General features: G+C 37.2%; 1 protein-coding gene across 1 annotated transcript in view; it reads left to right on the forward strand.

Annotated features, from left to right (window-relative positions):
• Positions 1 to 16114: 16114 nt before the first annotated feature.
• Positions 16115 to 17998, forward strand: part of LOC109559708 (scavenger receptor cysteine-rich type 1 protein M130) — a 36347-nt gene continuing 34463 nt past the window's right edge. Inside the window, exons 1-2 of the mRNA XM_019961635.2 lie at positions 16115 to 16302; positions 17662 to 17748. Of these exons, the coding sequence (XP_019817194.1) occupies positions 16272 to 16302; positions 17662 to 17748 (118 nt within the window). The 5' untranslated portion in view covers positions 16115 to 16271. The remainder of the gene's footprint in view (positions 16303 to 17661; positions 17749 to 17998) is intronic.

The raw sequence follows: 17998 nt of genomic DNA on the forward strand, positions 1-17998 counted from the left end.
TCCTCTGCCTTTTCTAAATCCAGCTTGAACATCTTGAAGTTCATGGAGTAGTAGTCATCTACACCACTCCATTAGCACCCTAGTGTGTGCATGCCTGGGTGCTAAATGACTTCAGTTGGATTCAACTCTTTGAGACACTATGGACTCTAGCCCACCAGGCTCCTCTGTCCATGGGATTCTCCAGGCAAGAATACTGGAGTGGGTTGCCACACTCTCCTCCAAGGGGTGTTCCCTACCCAGGGATCAAACCTTAAGTCTCCTGTTTTGGCAGATGGGTTCTTTAACACTAGTTCCACCTGGGAAGTCTGTTAATACCCTCATCCATCACCAAATCTATTTTCTTCTTTGTTCTAATATATGTTAGCTACAGTGTCCTCTCATTGTGCACCACTTCTGCTTTAACTCTCTCTTAACATTTCTTTCTCAAATTACTTGTGCAGCAAATACAGCAAAATTTACTGATTTCAGAGATGTCTATAATTTCTTCAACATTCTAGGAATTGCAGAAGTCATCTGTAGGGCTTATTTGTTTGACAAAACCCATCAATGAACCTCTTGATTATAAAAGCTAAAGACATAGCTGAAACTAGTAGGAAAAGCTCTGCAAATAAAACAAAATAATTATCCTCAATATGTGTCAAGATTATTTTGGTTAAATAAAGATAGATTGTCACTATTTTAATTTTTCTTGCTCTTGGAAGCTCTGCTGCTGCTAAGTCACTTCAGTTGTGTCCGACTCTGTGCGATTCCATAGACGGCAGCCTACCAGGCTCCCCTGTCCCTGGGATTCTCCAGGCAATAACATTGGAGTGGGTTGCCATTTCCTTCTCCAATGCATGAAAGTGGAAAGTGAAAGTGAAGTCGCTCAGTCATGTCCGACCCTCAGCGACCCCATGGACTGCAGCCTTCCAGGCTCCTCCATCCATGGGATTTTCCAGGCAAGAGTACTGGAGTGGGGTGCTGGGACCTGGTAAAGAAGTGGTATTGGATACACATCTCTCATTTGAGTAGAAACAAGTTGCAGGAACATGACAGGATGTTAGGACTCCCATGTAGCTCAAATGGTAAAGAATCTGCCTACAATGCAGGAGACCAGGGTTCGATCCCTGGGTCGAGAAGATCCTCTAGAGAAGGGCATGACAATCTACTCCAGTATACTTTCCTGGAGAATCCCACAGACAGAGAAGACTAGCAGGATGTTAGGAGAAGCCCTGGGACAGGACAAGCTTAACAGACACAAAGGAAAGCATCTGATACTCAATTTTAAATTTTCAGTTTTGTTTTCCTAATGATTTCTTGAAATCTTTGTTAAGAACAATTAACAGTAATATTAGGAAAAAACATGTACAAGAGAACAGAGGTATAGAAGAAGGAGAGGTAGATTGAGAAGTAATCAAAACATGTAAACATCCATTGAAGAGTTTGAGAAATTCATAGACTGAATTCCTAGATGGATCACAGGGTAGAGGCTCAAATTATAGAAGCTTGAGTACAGTGAGTATGAAAGAGCGCTTCCCAGGTGGTGCTGGTGGTAAAGATGCCTGGAAAATCCTATGGACAGAGGAACTTTCAGGCTACAGTCCATGGGGTTGCAAAGAGTTGGACACGACTGAAGCAACTTAGTACATTGAGTATGGAAAGGAAAGCTGACTTTAGATGTGTGGGTATTTTGTGCCCACTTGGAATACACAGCCTGCTTTCAATATTGTTCTTCATTCTCTTTCTGTGTGATCATTCTATCTTTCATATAAAGCTGTATTTCCCTGACTAAACTCTTTCATTAAATCCCCACCTTCTTCCATGCAAAGTCAAAACTGCTTGCTTGTCCTTTTCTCCTTAGCTTCCAGATGTAACTCCTTCCACACCTTTAGATAACTTGCATTTTATTCATCCAACTTCCAGGTTCCTTAGTGTCATATTTGCACATGACTCAAAGCCTTTGCACTAATTATACCTATTATACAAGTATTTCCTCCCTTTTCTAAATGACGATTATTGATGCAGTTTCAGATTTAGCCCAAGAAAGAGCTTTCTTGATCCCCTTTATGTCAAGTTCAGTTCAGTTCAATTCAGTCGCTCAGTTGTGTCCGACTCTTTGTGACCCCATGAACTGCAGCACGCCAGGCCTCCCTGTCCATCACCAACTCCCGGAGTTCACCCAAACCCATGTCCATCGAGTTGGTGATGCCATCCAGCCATCTCGTCCTCTGTTGTCCCCTTCTCCTCCTGCCCCCAATCCCTCCCAGAGTCAAGTTAGAACATACTTATCCATGAGAGTTGGACCATAAAGAAGGCTGAGTGCCAAAGGATTGATGCTTTTGAATTTGGTGTTGGTGAAGACTCCTAAGAGTCCCTTGGACAGCAAGGAGATTAAAACCAGTCAATCCTAAAGGAAATCAATTCTTAATATTCATTGGAAGGACTGATGCTGAAGCTGAAGCTCCAACACTTTGGCCACCTGACGCAAAAAGCCAACTCACTGGAAAAGACCCTGATGCTGGGAAAGATAGAAGGCAGGAGAATAAGAGGATGACAGAGGATGAACTGGTTAGATTGTATCACTGACTCAATGGACATGACTTTGAGCAAGTGCTGGGAGATGGTGAAGGACAGGGAAGCCTGGTGTGCTGCAGTTCATGGGGTCACAAAAAGTCAGATATGACTGAGTGACGAAAAACACCTACCTATGGTCTCAAAGTGCTCCTGTACACTGCCAACAAAATCCATGCCAGACTGTTGTAGCTGTTGATCTTCTTATTTATGGTGTTCATCTATGAATGCATACCATCTGTCCCAGATTATAGCTTGTACTGTGTGTTCAGTAAATATTTCTTAAGTAATCAAAAAAATAAGCTATAATGGTTTGGATTCACATAACACTATAAAAATACTCCTTTACTTAAAGAATTTAAATTTATTTGGCTGTGCCAGGTCTTACTTGCAGCTTGTGAATCTTGTAGTTGCAGCATGTAGGATCTAGTTCCCTGACCGGGGATCGAACCTGGGTCCCTTGTGTTGGGACCACTGAGTTTCAGCCACTGGACCACCATGGAAGTCCATACTCTTTTCTTTTAATGTAAAAAGAAAATATTTTGTGTCAATCAGTCATAAATTAAAGACAATTCAATTTTATTGATTCAGAATTTTAAGTATATGCATAGATATACATATACAAACACAAATATTTGCAGATATTTGTAAAATGTTATCATATTGTATTGTATGAAATATTCCTGCTTCTCACTTATAGCCTGGGTCTTTCTAGTCAGTACACAGAAAGTGACATTATTATTTTTGAACAGTTGAATACTATTCCATTGAATGGATGTTCTAAATTTTATTGACATTTGTCTCTTATTAGACATACATTTATTTAAAAACTTTCACCATTCTAAATAACTATGCATGTTTATATTTGCATCCTTGTCCATTTGTTTCTTCTGGTTCTATGCCTATGAGTGAATTCTCAGATATCATGGACTTAGGGGTTTAAAACTAAACAAAAGAGGAAAGTCTGTACTGTGTACACTTTGTACCCTTCTTACGATTATAAAAGACTGAGGTTTTCTGCAAGTAACTGGGTGTGATGTTCCTGGTTTTCACAAACAGCTGTGGTCAAAAAGGGAAGAACATAGCACTTTTCTGAGAAGAATCCTTTTATGAAAGCATTCATCTCTCTGCTGACAATATATAAAGTAATTTCACAAGAATGAACAAGCAGTTCACAAACCACTTTTGGAAGCCAATAGGAAGAATCTGTTTGGTAGTCACCTAATTCTTACTACTCTTCTTTTTCCTATAAAGAATAAGAGAAATGATTCTTTTTTTACTGTAAATGACAAAATCCTTACACAGGGAGCATTAACAACAAGAAAATATACAAATATCTCAGAAGTTCACCAAATTGGATTTGCGCATTTGTATAAGCACTTTTCTAAGGATTTAAGCTTTGCTTAAATTTCAAATGTTCCTTTCTTTCCAATTTCTTCATCTGAAATGCATGTTTCTGGTGCCTGGGATTATGTTCTTCATGATAGAAAGGCATTGTGTAATTTGCTTTCCCTTAACTTCTGGAATCTCTTTCTAACTCTAGATATACTTAAATGGAAAGGAAAATGGGCACGCAGCCAGAATGTCACAGTGTTGATCTTTGTTCTTCTTCATAATAAATCATGTTGGGTAAACCATTTAACTTATTTAAGCCTCGGCATTCTCATCTGCAAAATAAAAAATTATTCATTATTTCACAAGGTAGCAGGCAAGAGAAAATTAAAAATACAGCACATTACCTGGGTAAAGAATGAATTTTTGACTGTGGCTTTATTGATTGACTACACCAAAGCCTTTGACTGTGTGGATCACAACAAGTTGTGGAAAAGTCTTGAAGAGATGGGAATACTAGGCTACTTTACCTGCCTCCTGAGAAATCTGTATGCAGGTCAAGAAGCAATAGTTAGAACTGACATGGAACAACAGACTGGTTCCAAATAGGGAAAAGAGTACATCAAGGCTGTATAGTGTCACCCTGCTTATTCAACTTATATGCAGAGTACATCATGCAAAATGCTGGGCTGGATGAAGCACAAGCTGGAATGAAGACTGCCAGAAGAAATATCAATAACCTCAGATATGCAGGTGACACCATCCTTATGGAAGAAAGAGAAAAGGAACTAAAGAGCCTCTTGATGAAAGTGAAAGAGGAGAGTGAAAAAGTTAGCTTAAAGCTCAACATTCAGGAAACTAAGATCATGGCATCTGGTCCCATCACTTCATGGCATAGATGGGGAAACAATGGAAACAGTGAGAGACTTTATTTTCTTGAGCTCAAAAATCACTGCAGATGGTGACTGCAGCCATGAAATTAAAAGACACTTGCTCCTTGGAAGAAAAGCTATAACCAACCTAAATAGCATATTAAAAAGCAGACATTACTTTGCCATCAAAGGTCTGTCTAGTCAAATCTATGGTTTTTCCAGTAGTCATGTATGGATGTGAGAGTTGGACCATAAAGAAAGCTGAGTGCCAAAGAACTGATGCTTTTGAACTGTGGTGTTGGAGAAGACTCTTGAGAGTCCCTTGGACTGCAAGGAGATCAAACCAGTCAATTCTAAAGGAAATCAACCCTGAATATTCATTGGAAGGACTGATGCTGAAGCTGAAGCTCCAATACTTTGGCCACTTGATGTGAAGAACTGACTCATTTGAAAAGACCCTGATGCTGGGAAAGATTGAAGGCAGGAGGAGAAGGGGGGGACAGAGGATAAGCTGGTTGAATGGCATCACTGACTCAATGAACATGAGTTTGAATAAGCTCCGGGAATTGGTGAAGGACAGGGAAGCCTGGCGTGTTGCAATCCATGGGGTTGCAGAGTTGGCTACGACTGAGCGACTGAACTGAACTGAACTGAAGGAATGAGTCATCCGCAATTGTTAGGAGATGAGATTGGCTTGCCTTTCTCCAAAGTCTTGGTTTCCTTCTCTTTGTTCTTTCCATGTCAGAATTCAGTATTTACTATTCCACTTTGTCCCTGGGAACACATTTTCCTTCCTCATGTTCAATATCTGATTTTTAGAGTAACTGTTCCTTAATTTTATTTATTTTTATTGGAGTATAATTGCTTTACAACCTTGTGTTGGTCTCTGCTGTACAATGAAGTGAATCAGCCATATGCATTACATATATCCTCTCCCTCTTGAGCCTCCATCCCACCCCCGCCCCCACCTCCAATCCCACCCTCTAGGTCATCACAGAGCACCCAGCTGAGCTCCCTGGGCTTTATAGCAGATTCCTACTAGCTGTCTATGTTACACATGTTAGTGTATATATGTCAGTCCTAATCTCCCAATTCATCTTACCAAAAACAAAGTTTAATTCTTTCCAATGTTAATACCCATTTTCCAGACCGTACGATTCTGTGGCAAGGAAATATATGTTTTCTCTTCTGAATGTCTTAGCCTGTAACCTTCTTACACTGGGAGTCCTGCTATTTTGTGCACCAGCAAATCTTGATAAACCAAAGTAAGTACCCTCCCTCCTGCATTCTTGCCTAATGGCTACAGTGGGCTCTACTCCAGCCCCATAGCCTATGTTTTTGTTTTTACTACTCACGGATCGCTTGCTAGGTCATATGTCTGAATCCTCTCTTGTTTGGTCAGTCATTAGACAATGCTATTTTTTGAGCCTAATTTTAAGATGATCTATTTTTATATCCTGCTTTTAAATTCTTTTAATTATAAATCATATAAAATGAATTGAAAATTGAATTTATTATCATGAACAACTTGGCCTTGAAATAATTCAGCTGTGAAAGCCAAGGTATTTAGCTCAAAAGATACCTTTAGAAATGCAGTGAAATGCTACCCTCTGGTAGGGTCTCTGGGAACAACTTCTAACACAATAATGCTTGCGTGCATGCTAAGTCCCTTTGGTCATGTCTGACTCTTTTTGTGACTCTATGGACCGTAGCTCACCAGGCTCCTCTGTCCAAGGGATTCTCCAGGCAAGAATACTGGAGTGGGTTGTCATACACTCCTCCAGGGGATCTTCCCAACCCAGGAAATGAGCCTGCATCTCTTACAGTCTCCTGCAGTGGCAGGCAGGTTCTTTAATTCAGATATATTAATAATTTTTCCCTAGGTCAAGTTGCTTTCTCTGCATGTATATTTTACTCTTATGTATGAAGAAGTAAAGTTTGACATGAATTTCAATAATCATTTGATCCAGATGGTTAAATTTTGTAAATGTCTTCTCACCCAAAGGTGAAATTTTCAGTGCCTGAAACTAATTCTAGGAAAACTGTTGAAATTTATTTTTACATAGTCATAATTTGCAGGAAAGGCTTTGGCAAAAGTGACTAGAAGGTAAAAGTTCATGTTTGATTTGAGCACTTGTGAAAGGAGCTGAAATAAAAGAAAAAGCAAATAAAAATCTGTGGAACCATTTTCCTAAATAAATGGTTTTAAAAATAAAAGTAAATAGTCAAAACTTTCTAAACTGTATTTCTCACATACTGAGAACTAAGATTTAGAGTGTTGTGGTGCCACCTATAAGCCTCAAATATGCATGAAGATTTTAAAAAGGTGTTTTTTTTTAGGATGCAAGAAACTTGAATGAGCTTTCAAGTACTGTAGCAGAATAGCAAGGCTCACATTTCTCTTCCCTCCTTTTAGCAGTTTAACCAAGAAGGTCCAAAATTCAAACTCATGTTCATGGTGATTCCATTTACTTCTCAGAAAAGGACGTTGGTTAAATCCATACATCCTTTCCTGTTTCTTGGAGATACATATATATATAATAATTATATTAATTATATATAATATATATAATGTCAATAGAGTACTGACATTAACACTACCATGTAGGAGCTTCCATCTGTTCTATGTTGCTATTTTTATCTTCACTTGTCTGGTGTCAAGTGTCTTCCTTGTTTAATTCTAAGATGACACAAGTTGAACTTTTTGATGTTCCTTTAAGACACATATACCTCTTTCTGAAACCACTCACCCTTAACTTACTTTTCAGTCAAATTTTTACTGTATCTTTTCCCATAAAGTGCAGTGGCTGGTTGAAGATTAAGTGAATTATCATCTGTCATGTTTCTTTAGAATGTTTTCAAGGGGATAGAAGAAATCATTTATATAATAATCTAGTTAAAAAAAAAAGTAGGATGGAAATAATGAAAAGTGGCCCCTTGCTTGGTAGGATTGCAGTGTAGTTGCTTCTGAAATTAGTAAGGATGATGAATTGTTACACAACAGGTAGGGAACTTCTGAGTGAGTGACCCAGAGAGACATTGTCTTTGGATTTTGTTCTGATCTAGTTTATCTCCCTGGGCTGTGATCTCTGATGAAAAAATGGCTGATATTAACTGTTTTAAACTCTCTCAGTTGTCACTTGGGTCCTCAGTTCTGTCATTCAGCTCATTCTACCACAATCTGTGCTATGACACTTTTTCATATTTCAGAGAAGAAAAAAATTACTTCACTGAAGCTTTTCTCACTGAACTCATTATTATTTTTATTGCTTTAAGCCACTAGCTATTAAAGTTATTTATTATTCAACAAAATAGGTATATATGGTAAACACATGCAGTGTCCTGGTTAAGGATCTACAATTAAGAAGTGAGGGATAGAGAGTGTTTTCCCATATGAACTATTGTTGGGATGATCAGGTCAGGGAAGGAGGACCTGGTCTCGTCTCACCTATGGTCACAGACCATAGTTACTTAGAAAAATATTGTCTATAGGATACATATTGAGGCAGAGTTATTTATGTTTCTTCTGGGGCATTCAGCACCCTTTTCACAGGTAATCTGGCCCCTGAAATAAGACTCAGACAGGGAGGTTTCACCAAACTCATTATTAACCTGGATCTACATCACAAGTCAAAAAACTCTTGCCAGTCCTTATCTTATTTGATATGCCAACATTATTTGACACATGGATTATTATCTTTTTGTTTGTTTGTTCCTAATACTTTATTTTCTTGACTATAATGTTTCATTTTCTAGGACTTTCTCATGTATGTCTGAGCATTTCTCCTCTCTCTTTTTTGGAGAACATTTTCTGTTTTATTTATTTAACCACTTCATAGGGTTTCTCAGATGTGTGTCATTACCCATGGTAAGTGATCTCCTTGATTTCTGGGTCTTCAATTTCCACCTGCATTCTCCCAAACTTACATCTCCAGTCAAGATTTCTCTTCCATGATTCTTCACTGCATATGTATTTTTTGCTCATTGCATCCTCTTGGATGTTTCAAAGAGATTTCAAATGTCATGTGGCCTATTTTGAACTTACTATCTTTTATTCCAAATCTGCCTTTTCTCCATCCAGTGTCTTTATCATAGCTAATGATAACATTATCAGTTGTTCAAACCTAATCTTGAATTTTTTTGTCCTCTCACCATCAGTCTTGAAGTTTATATTCTGGGCTACCAGAATGTATTTAGCCCATATCCCTTTGTGTTTTTTTTTCTTCCTCTATTCTTGGATCTCAACAGACATAAAAGAATCAGTGTTATCCTCTTGCCATGGCACATTGGCATTATTGGTGCATGTGCGCATCTTATTTAGTCAGGTGTTTACTTCTGGAAATAAATAAACACTGTTGAACCCACCACTACATCCCAACATCCATACCATATGTCATATATTACTGAGCTCCAATAAAGTCTCCTATCTTGCATTATTACATCTACTTTTGGCCTTTTGCAAGCTCTTTTTTATAATGTAGCCAGAATAAGCTATGGTTTTTCCAGTAGTCATGTACTACTTTAGAGTGTTGGATATGAGAGTTGGACTATAAAGAAGGCTAAAAGGTGAGGAATTGATGCTTTCAAATTGTGGTACTGGTGATGATTCTTGAGAGTCCCTTGGACTGCAAAGAGATCAAGCCAGTCAATCCTAAAGGAAGTCAACCCTGAATACTCATTGGAAGGACTGATGCTGAAGTTGAAGCTCCAATACGTTGTCCACCTGATGCGAAGACTGCTCATTGGAAAAGACCCTGATGCTGGGAAAGCTTTTGTAGGCAAAAGAAAAGCCAGTAGCAGAGAATGAGATGGTTAGATAGCATTACTGACTCAGTGGACATGAGTTTGAGCAAACTCTAGGAGATAGTGAAGGGGCTTCCCAGGTGGTGCTAGTGGTAAAGAACTTGCTTGCCAATGCAGGAGACATAAGAGACAGGTTTGATCCCTGGGTCAGGAAGATCCCCTGGAAGAGGACATGGCAACCCACTCCAGTATTCTTGCCTGGAGAATCCCTTGGACAAAGGAGACTGTCGGGCTATGGTCCATGAGGTTGCAAAGTGTCAGACACAACTGAAGTGACTTAACACGTATCCATTGGGAGATAGTGAAGAACAGAGGAGGCTGGAGTGCTGCAGTCCAATGGGTGGCAAAGATTTGGACATGGCTTAGCGAATGAATAACAATAGAGTAACTGTTGAAAAGAGAAATTTTACCATTTTACTGTCTTGTTGGCTACCACTCAGGATCTTCTATATGCCCTTAAGAAAAATTTTTTATCATGGCTTTGAGTGTTCTATGAGATCTCTTCCTGCCCTGCCTCCAAGCTCATCAAATGCCAATTTCATCCTCAGTTTCTGTGTTGCAATCATACTGGATTTGTGACTCTTACAGTGTCACACTCTATTTCTTACCTGATGAACTAGAAACACACTTTCCCTTCTGCCTGGGGAATCTTTGACTCTCTTACCATAGCCAGCTAACTTATCCTTCAGAGCTCAGTTCATAGGACAATTTTGCCTGGATGTAATACAAACTCTCTAGACTTGGTTGTAAGAGATTAAGTCCACTTGCTCTGTTCTTGCCCTCTATATCACATAGAACACTTAATTTGCTTATGTTTATGTCTATTATTCCTACTAGAATATATGCTCAATGAAATTAGATGCCTGGAATGAATTAACTCCTAATATATCCTAAGAAACTAACAGAATATTTAATATAGAAGCAAAGTGAAGTCGCTCAGTCGTGTCCGACTCTTTGCAACCATGTGGACTGTGTCCATGGGATTTTCCAGGCAAGAATACTGGAGTGGGTTGCCATTTCCTTCTCCAAGGGATCTTCCCGACCCAGGGATTGAACCTGGGTCTCCCACATTGGAGGCAGACACTTTACCATCTGAGCCACCAGGGAAGTCATTTAATACAAGTAGACATTTAAATATATTTACTTAGTAAGTGCAAAAATATAAAATATGGAGTGGAAACCATATTGTATTGAGTTTAGTTGAGTGAAAGGAAAAGCAAATTGTGAACAAAAATTACATTCTCACAAAAAACTCTTAACAGGAAAAAGTTGGAATTACAAGTCTTTGCTGAAAAATATTGGGAAACTCAAATATCAAATGTTGAGGATGTCAAACACTAATGTGAAATCTCAGCTACCAGGAATAGATCAGAGTCTAGAGTTAAAGCAAAGAGCTTATATTACAGGAAATTTGGAGAAACAGAAAGAAATGATTGAGAAAAAGAATAAAGATTAGTGTTGAATTATCCATATTGTATTCAATATCTGTGTACAAAGAGTGTAGTTGTGTTGACTAGGTTAAAAAGAGCAAATGAAAGGCTAAACAAATGATAATTTTCAGGGGGACCATAAAATGTAGGCATCCATAATGTTACTCAGTAAAGGAAAACAATTTATATTCAATACGGGAGTAATCTAGGCTAGTTGTAAACCGTAAAATTGTGATTTTTGTGTAGGGTGTGGTGGTGGTTTAATCGCTAAGTCATGTCCGACTCTTGCGGCCCCATGGACTGTAGCCCACCAGGCTCCTCCATCCATGGGATTCTCCAGGCAAGAATACTGGAGTGGGTAGCCATTTCCTTCTCCACTTATGTAGGTTAGCCATAGCAATTGTTGGATGGAGTAAAGAGAAAGATATCCAGTCTCTGGCTGGTAATCAAATGGTACAAAAACAACATCTTGCTTCAATCTCAGAAATATCTGTTGAAAGACAGGACCCCCAGTCCTGAAGCACTTGGTGATTTGGAGAAGAAGCCAAGATAGAAAGTGAAGCATAAGTGGATCATCTGGTACAAATTACTGGAATTGGTGCAAGACAAAATCTTTCACAAGGCATGAACAAAAGCAGAAGTCCAATTACTAGAGTTAAGGAAAAAATATCAGAGTATGATGGAATCAAAGCTGACTGTTGGTCAATATGCAGCCTGTAATGAACTATTAGTATTTGTACACAGCAAGCATCACATTATGCCAACAGCCACATTTTATATGTTTAATGTAAATGATGAGTTTGCTAGCATAAAGCTTAAATTTGTGCTCAACATGTCAGAATATTAGGAAAGGCAATCTTTTGGACAATAAAGGACAATATTGAGTTAATTAAGATACAGAGCACAATGAAGTCAGAAGACATTACAGTCTGGGGTTTTGAGGAAAAAATCAGATATGTGGGACAAAGAACTTTTCAGAAAAACTGAAAAATAGCAATTGAAGAGTTCAAAACCAAGAGAGTCCTGGCACTCTATCACAAAGGATAATAAGGTCTGGGTAATCATTCACCATGAACTGCAAACAAAGACTAGATAATCAATGGACTGTTTATTCAGTGATTGGTAGAACATAAAAAAAGAAAAAGTTGACCTTGCTCAGCATTGCAAAGAAACTGTAACTTAGGCAAATTAGAAAGAGAACACAGATATTCTCAACAGTAGGGTGGTAAAGGCTGAGTAAAGCATGAGTTTGTTCCATGACTTATATAATAATACTCTCTGCAATTTATATGTAGAGATTTTTTAAAAGAACAATACAGAAGTTTATTTAGTTATAGAAACACTAGGTGGTTCTAACAAAGCTAATGACTTCATTTAGAGAAGGAATACAATGAGAATATGTATTTCTCAGATACACAAGGACTTTGCTAACAAGACCAAAATCTTTTCCAAAATCCAAAATGAGTTCCAAAATCTGGTACTACTTCTGTCTCTATTCCTCTTCCTTCTTCTGTTTGCCATGCAGAAGCTCATATAAAATATCAAAGTTTTCCTATGAAATTATCTTCTAACTTTCAGGTCCATTTAAAGTTTTTCACATCTTCAGTTTGCCTCTCCTGGTTCCTATCAAGGATTCGCCTTGCACCATGTATTGTTGTAAACCTGAAAGATGGGCTAATGTCAGAGTTTTTCCTTTTCTTTATCTTACAGCAAAAAGTGTTCATCAAGATTTTCTAAACAGCTTTATTGAGATATAATTGATAGATACTAAGCTCACATACTTAAAGTGATCAGTTTTTTAGTTTTGATAAACAGGTGTGTACCTGTGAAACCATCAAAGCAATCAAGACAATGAACATATCAATTATCCTTTGAAAGTTTCATCATTTTTACCCCCAGTATAAAAATGACTTAAGCAACCACTCCTTCCAGTCACAAGATTAGTTTGTATTTCCCAGAATTCTAAATGAGTTCACAAAGTAGAAGACTGATTCCTGTTGTCACATGTATCAACAGTTCATTCCTTTGTGATGTTGAGTATTAATTCCACTGCTCGTTTTCCCATTCACCAGTTGAAGGACATTTTTTCGTTTGTTTGTTTCTAGTTTTTGTCCATTACAAGTAAAACTCACGTAAACATTCATGTACAGGTCACTAAATGAACATGTGTTACCAGTTCTCCTAACTAAAACCTTTGAGATGTTTAATATTTAAAAAATTTTAGGTTTTGTATTTATGTCTATGATCCCTTTTTGTATATGGTGTAAGGATTGAAATTCATCTTGCTGCAATATGAATAACCAACTGTTCAGCACCATTTGTTGAAAATATTATACTTTGTCAAAAATCAATCATTTATATATGTGTTGATTATGTTAATACAACATTGTCTTCATTATGGCAGTTTTATAAAAAAAAAATCTCAAAATAGGCTAGTGTTAATCTTCCAACATGTTCATCACTTCGAAATTTGTTATGTCTGTTTTGCTGCTGCTGCTGCTAAGTCACTTCAGTTGTGTCCGACTCTGTGCGACCCCATAGACAGCAGCCCATCAGGCTCTGCCGTCCCTGCGATTCTCCAGGCAAGAACACTGGAGTGGGTTGCCATTTCCTTCTCCAATGCATGAAAGTGAAAAGTGAAAGTGAAGTCGCTCAGTCGTGTCCGACTTTTAGAGACCCCAGGCACTGCAGCCTACCAGGTTCCTCCGTCCATGGGATTTTCCGACCCCTTGCATTTCTAAATAAAATTTAAAATCAATTTGCCAGTTATTATGAAAAAATGCCCACTAAGATATTGATTTTGGTTATATTGAATTTAGAATTCAAATTGTGAAGCACTGAAATCTTAACAATAAAGTCTTCTAACCGAAGAATTATTTAAATTAACCCAATTATTTAAATCTTCTTTAATTTCTTTCAAGAATTTTAATTCTTTAATTTCTAATATTAGATACTAGAAATAATATTATTATTTTAATATTACTATAACTAATATTATTTCTAATTTTAATTCTTTAATTTCTAATATTCTTTCAAGAATATTGTGTAGTTTGGAGTATATAGGACTTTCACATTTTTGGTCAAGTTTACTCAATATTTTGTATAATTTTGATACTACTACAAATGGAATTTACTTTTAAATTTTAACTTCTGATTTTTTTTTTTGTTATGTGATTTTTGTATATTGATCATGTATCCTCCAACCTTGCTTAACTCAATGATTAATTCTAGTAGTTTTTTGTAAATTTTGTTATACATTCTACACAGATGATCATATCATCTGCCAAGAAAAAGACTGTTTTACTTCCTTTTCAACATGAATGTTTTTTATTTCTTTATCTTGCCTGATTGTCCTAGATAGTATCTCCAGTGCCATGTCAAATAGAAATGATTAAAATTAACATTTTGGTCTTTTGATCTTAAGGAGAAAGCATTCAGTCTTTGAGCATTAAATATGATTTTAGCTGTAGGCTTTTCATGGATACCCTTTACACACCTAGTTCACTAAGTTTTTATTGGGAACTGATGTTACATTTTGTGAAAGGCTTTTTTACATCTATCAAGTTGATTGAATAATTTTTCTGTTAAGAGTCTTATATAATGAGTTATATACAATTTTAATTTTTGAATGTTAAACTAACATTATATTTTTGGGATGAATCCTGTTTGGTTATGATATATTATTATTTTATATATTTCTAGATATTATTTACTAATATTTTGTCCAGAGTTTTGCATATATGTCTGTGAGAGATATTCCTATGTAATTTTCCTTCCTTATAATGTCTTTTTCTGGTTTTGATATGAAGTTATATTGACCTCATAGAACATGTTGGAAAGTAGTCACTACTCTTTGTTTTCTAGAAATGTTTGTTTAGAATTGGTATTATTTTTTTCCCTTAAATATTTGTTAGAATTTACCAGTGAAGCCAAAGGGGCTTAGAATATTCATTGTGGAAAGATTTTTAGGAAGTTTAATGCATATATATATATTGCCATACTGAGTGAAGTTAAGTCAGACACAAAAAGACAAATACATGATATCACTTATATGTAAACTCTATAAAAAATGGTACAAATGAACTTCTTTACAAAACAGAAAGAGAGTCCCAGATGTAGAAAACTAACTTATGGTTAGCAGGGTAGAAAGAGGAGGTGTAGGGAGAGAGAAATTGGTAAATTTGTGTTGACATATACACATTACTATATATAGAACAGATAATAATTAGGACCTGCTGTATAGCACAGGGAACTCTTCTCAATACTCTCCAATGACTTATATGAGAAAAGAATCTAAAAAAGAGTGGGCATATATATACGTGTGTGTGTATAACTTTGCTGTACAGAAGAACTTAACATTATAAATCTGTACTCCAATAAATTTTTTTAAACAAGAAAAGAAATTCAAGTGCTGTCTATGGATAATCTGCACAAAATTATTCATGAGACACTTTTGATTATGGAAATAATAATAAAAGTGGCTATACAATCAAGCTTTAGTGATTTAATTATGTTTTGCCCATTTTATTTTGGTTTTTTAAAAAAATTCATTGCTAAGTGCTTATTTATTTATTTATTTTTGGCTCCACTGGGTCTTCATTGCTCTGTGCGGGCTTTCTCTGGTTGCATCAAGAGGAGGCTACTCTGTTGTGATGCGCCGGCTTCTCATTATGGTGGCTTCTCTTGTGGAGCACAGGCTTCAGTAGGTATGGCTCATGGGCTCTAGAACTCTGGCTCAGTATTTGGGGTACATGGGTTTCATTGTTCCGAGGCATGTGGTATCTTCCGTGACCAGGGATTGAACCTATGACCCCTGCATTGGCAGGCAGACTCTTAACTACTGAACCACCAGGGAAGTACCTTACCTTAATTTTTTTTGACATAATTTCATCTCAAAACAATTATTATTTTTGTTTCAAATATATTCATCCAAAACACAGTGCAAAAATTTTATGTTCAATGACAACCATACTTGAGTTAGTATTTCCCCTTTAATTTTTGTAAATCTGTAGTGAATGTTTCTCAGTTTTCTTTGTTTCATGGCCTAAATGGAAGAAAACATGAGGACAAAAAGGAACCTCTCTCTTTTAATTACTTCCCTTTTCTGGTTGACTCCACCTCCATTATGAAGGCCTTCTTTTTTTGTGTGTGTGTGTGGAAGTGAAATGATTTTTAGAATTCCTAGTGGTCCTCTTCTTCAAGGGACTATTCCAAGACCAATTCTTCAAAAGACCAATACAAGAAGATTTAAGCATCATAAAACTTTGGAGTGGACAAACTCAGAATGGTGCTACATGACAACTCTGGATCTGCTGGTAAAGCTTATCATTTGTTCTGTCTACTCTTTAATGGCGTATAGTAATATTCTGAAAGTCAGTGGATCTGATTTAATAATGATGCGCATCAGGAGGGTAAGTTATGGGAAAGAGCAAGAAGCCTATTAAGAAGTACCTGTATCTTCCATAGGTTCAAAATTGAAGGTATGAAATAAGGATTAGATTTGGCATCAATTCTGTAAAATCATTGAGGAACAACTATGTAAGGAACTAAAATTAACTGAATTGTATTGAGTATAAAACAAATAGTTGTTAGAAAGGATAGAACAAGTAAGAATGCATATTGATGAAAAGTTGATTCCCTAGAGGGCATTTAGAATGACACCCCTGAGTGTTAAAAATCTACTTCATGATTTATGTGGATGCATTAAATTCATTTAGCATTCTTACTTTTTTTTCAAGCTTTTAAACTTGAAACCTTACCACATGAAAACATAGGTAGTAAGCGCACAGTTCTGTGTCATAGCATTTTTACTTTAAAATTACTGTAGGATGAGAGTAAGAAGGAGAAGTGAGAGTGATAGAGCATTTTAGGCTATTTTTGGAGATTAGATCCAGTGGAATGTGTGTGTGTGCATGCTTGGTCGCTCCGTGGTGTCTGACTCTTTGCGACCCCATGGACTGTAGCCCTCCAGGCTTCTCTGTCCATGGGATTTTCCAGGCAGGAATACTGGAGTGGGTTGCCATTTCCTCCTCCAGGGGATCTTCCTGACCCAGGGATCAAACCTGTGTCTTCTGCACTGGCAGGTGGATCCTTTATAACTGGGTCACCTGTGAAGCCCACAAGGTCCGATAATGGGGACTTTCAAATATAATCTTTGTCACTGTTTCCTCCAGTTGCAGTGTTCAATTAGAATTTAGCAGGCACTGTGCCAGGCACTGGTGAAGCTGGTGAACATTATAGGTATAATTTATTTCCTCATGGAACTTGCCGTTGAATAATGTGGATCAGGTAGGCTTGGAGATGAGAATATCACAGGTTGAATATTGTTCTGTGCCCAATGGGAGAAGTGACCACTTCTAAGTTTCATCAATGTCTTTTCAATTTTCCAGGCGCTAAGACTCACTCTTGCAATTCCTTTTGCATTTCCAACTCTCTTCTTATCCCTCACTTCTTGGTTGCCTGTAACCATGGACATTTTCAAAGCTACTTCACTGTTGCTGTATGATCCTGGATATAAAATTTTCCTGCCTGCTTGCCTTGCCATTTAGGAGGAGGGTGTTCTGCCTTGGTTTGACTTTCTTTGTTAATTTCAAACCTCTGAAAGCACCTGCCTGCTCTAAAGCCTCTTTGGTTGGAAAGACTATACTTTTACCTTCTTTTATTGCTTTCCACAGGTTTTAAAAGGTGTTCTGTCCACTTCGGTCCCTTCACTCTTGCTGTGGTCTCAGTTCTCTATGCCTGTTTGGTCACCAGTGCTCTTGGTGAGTACTTTGTCAAATTTACTCACAATCTTTGCCCACTGTGATGAGAATCACTGACAAGCAAATCATTCTCCTGAAGGCTAAATAGCATCTAAAAGCAAGCTTCATGGTGTTTTGAAGGATCAGGATATTAAAAGCACAAAATGAGTACTTAATGATGTGACCCTGCTTGCCCAAAATGTTAGTACAGCTTTTTTTTTTTAATAAATGCTCACTGGAAAAATGCATATTCCTTAAAGATCTGAAGTAA

This window comes from Bos indicus, chromosome 5 (genome assembly GCF_029378745.1).
Source record: "Bos indicus isolate NIAB-ARS_2022 breed Sahiwal x Tharparkar chromosome 5, NIAB-ARS_B.indTharparkar_mat_pri_1.0, whole genome shotgun sequence".
NCBI classification, from domain to species: Eukaryota; Metazoa; Chordata; class Mammalia; order Artiodactyla; family Bovidae; genus Bos; species Bos indicus.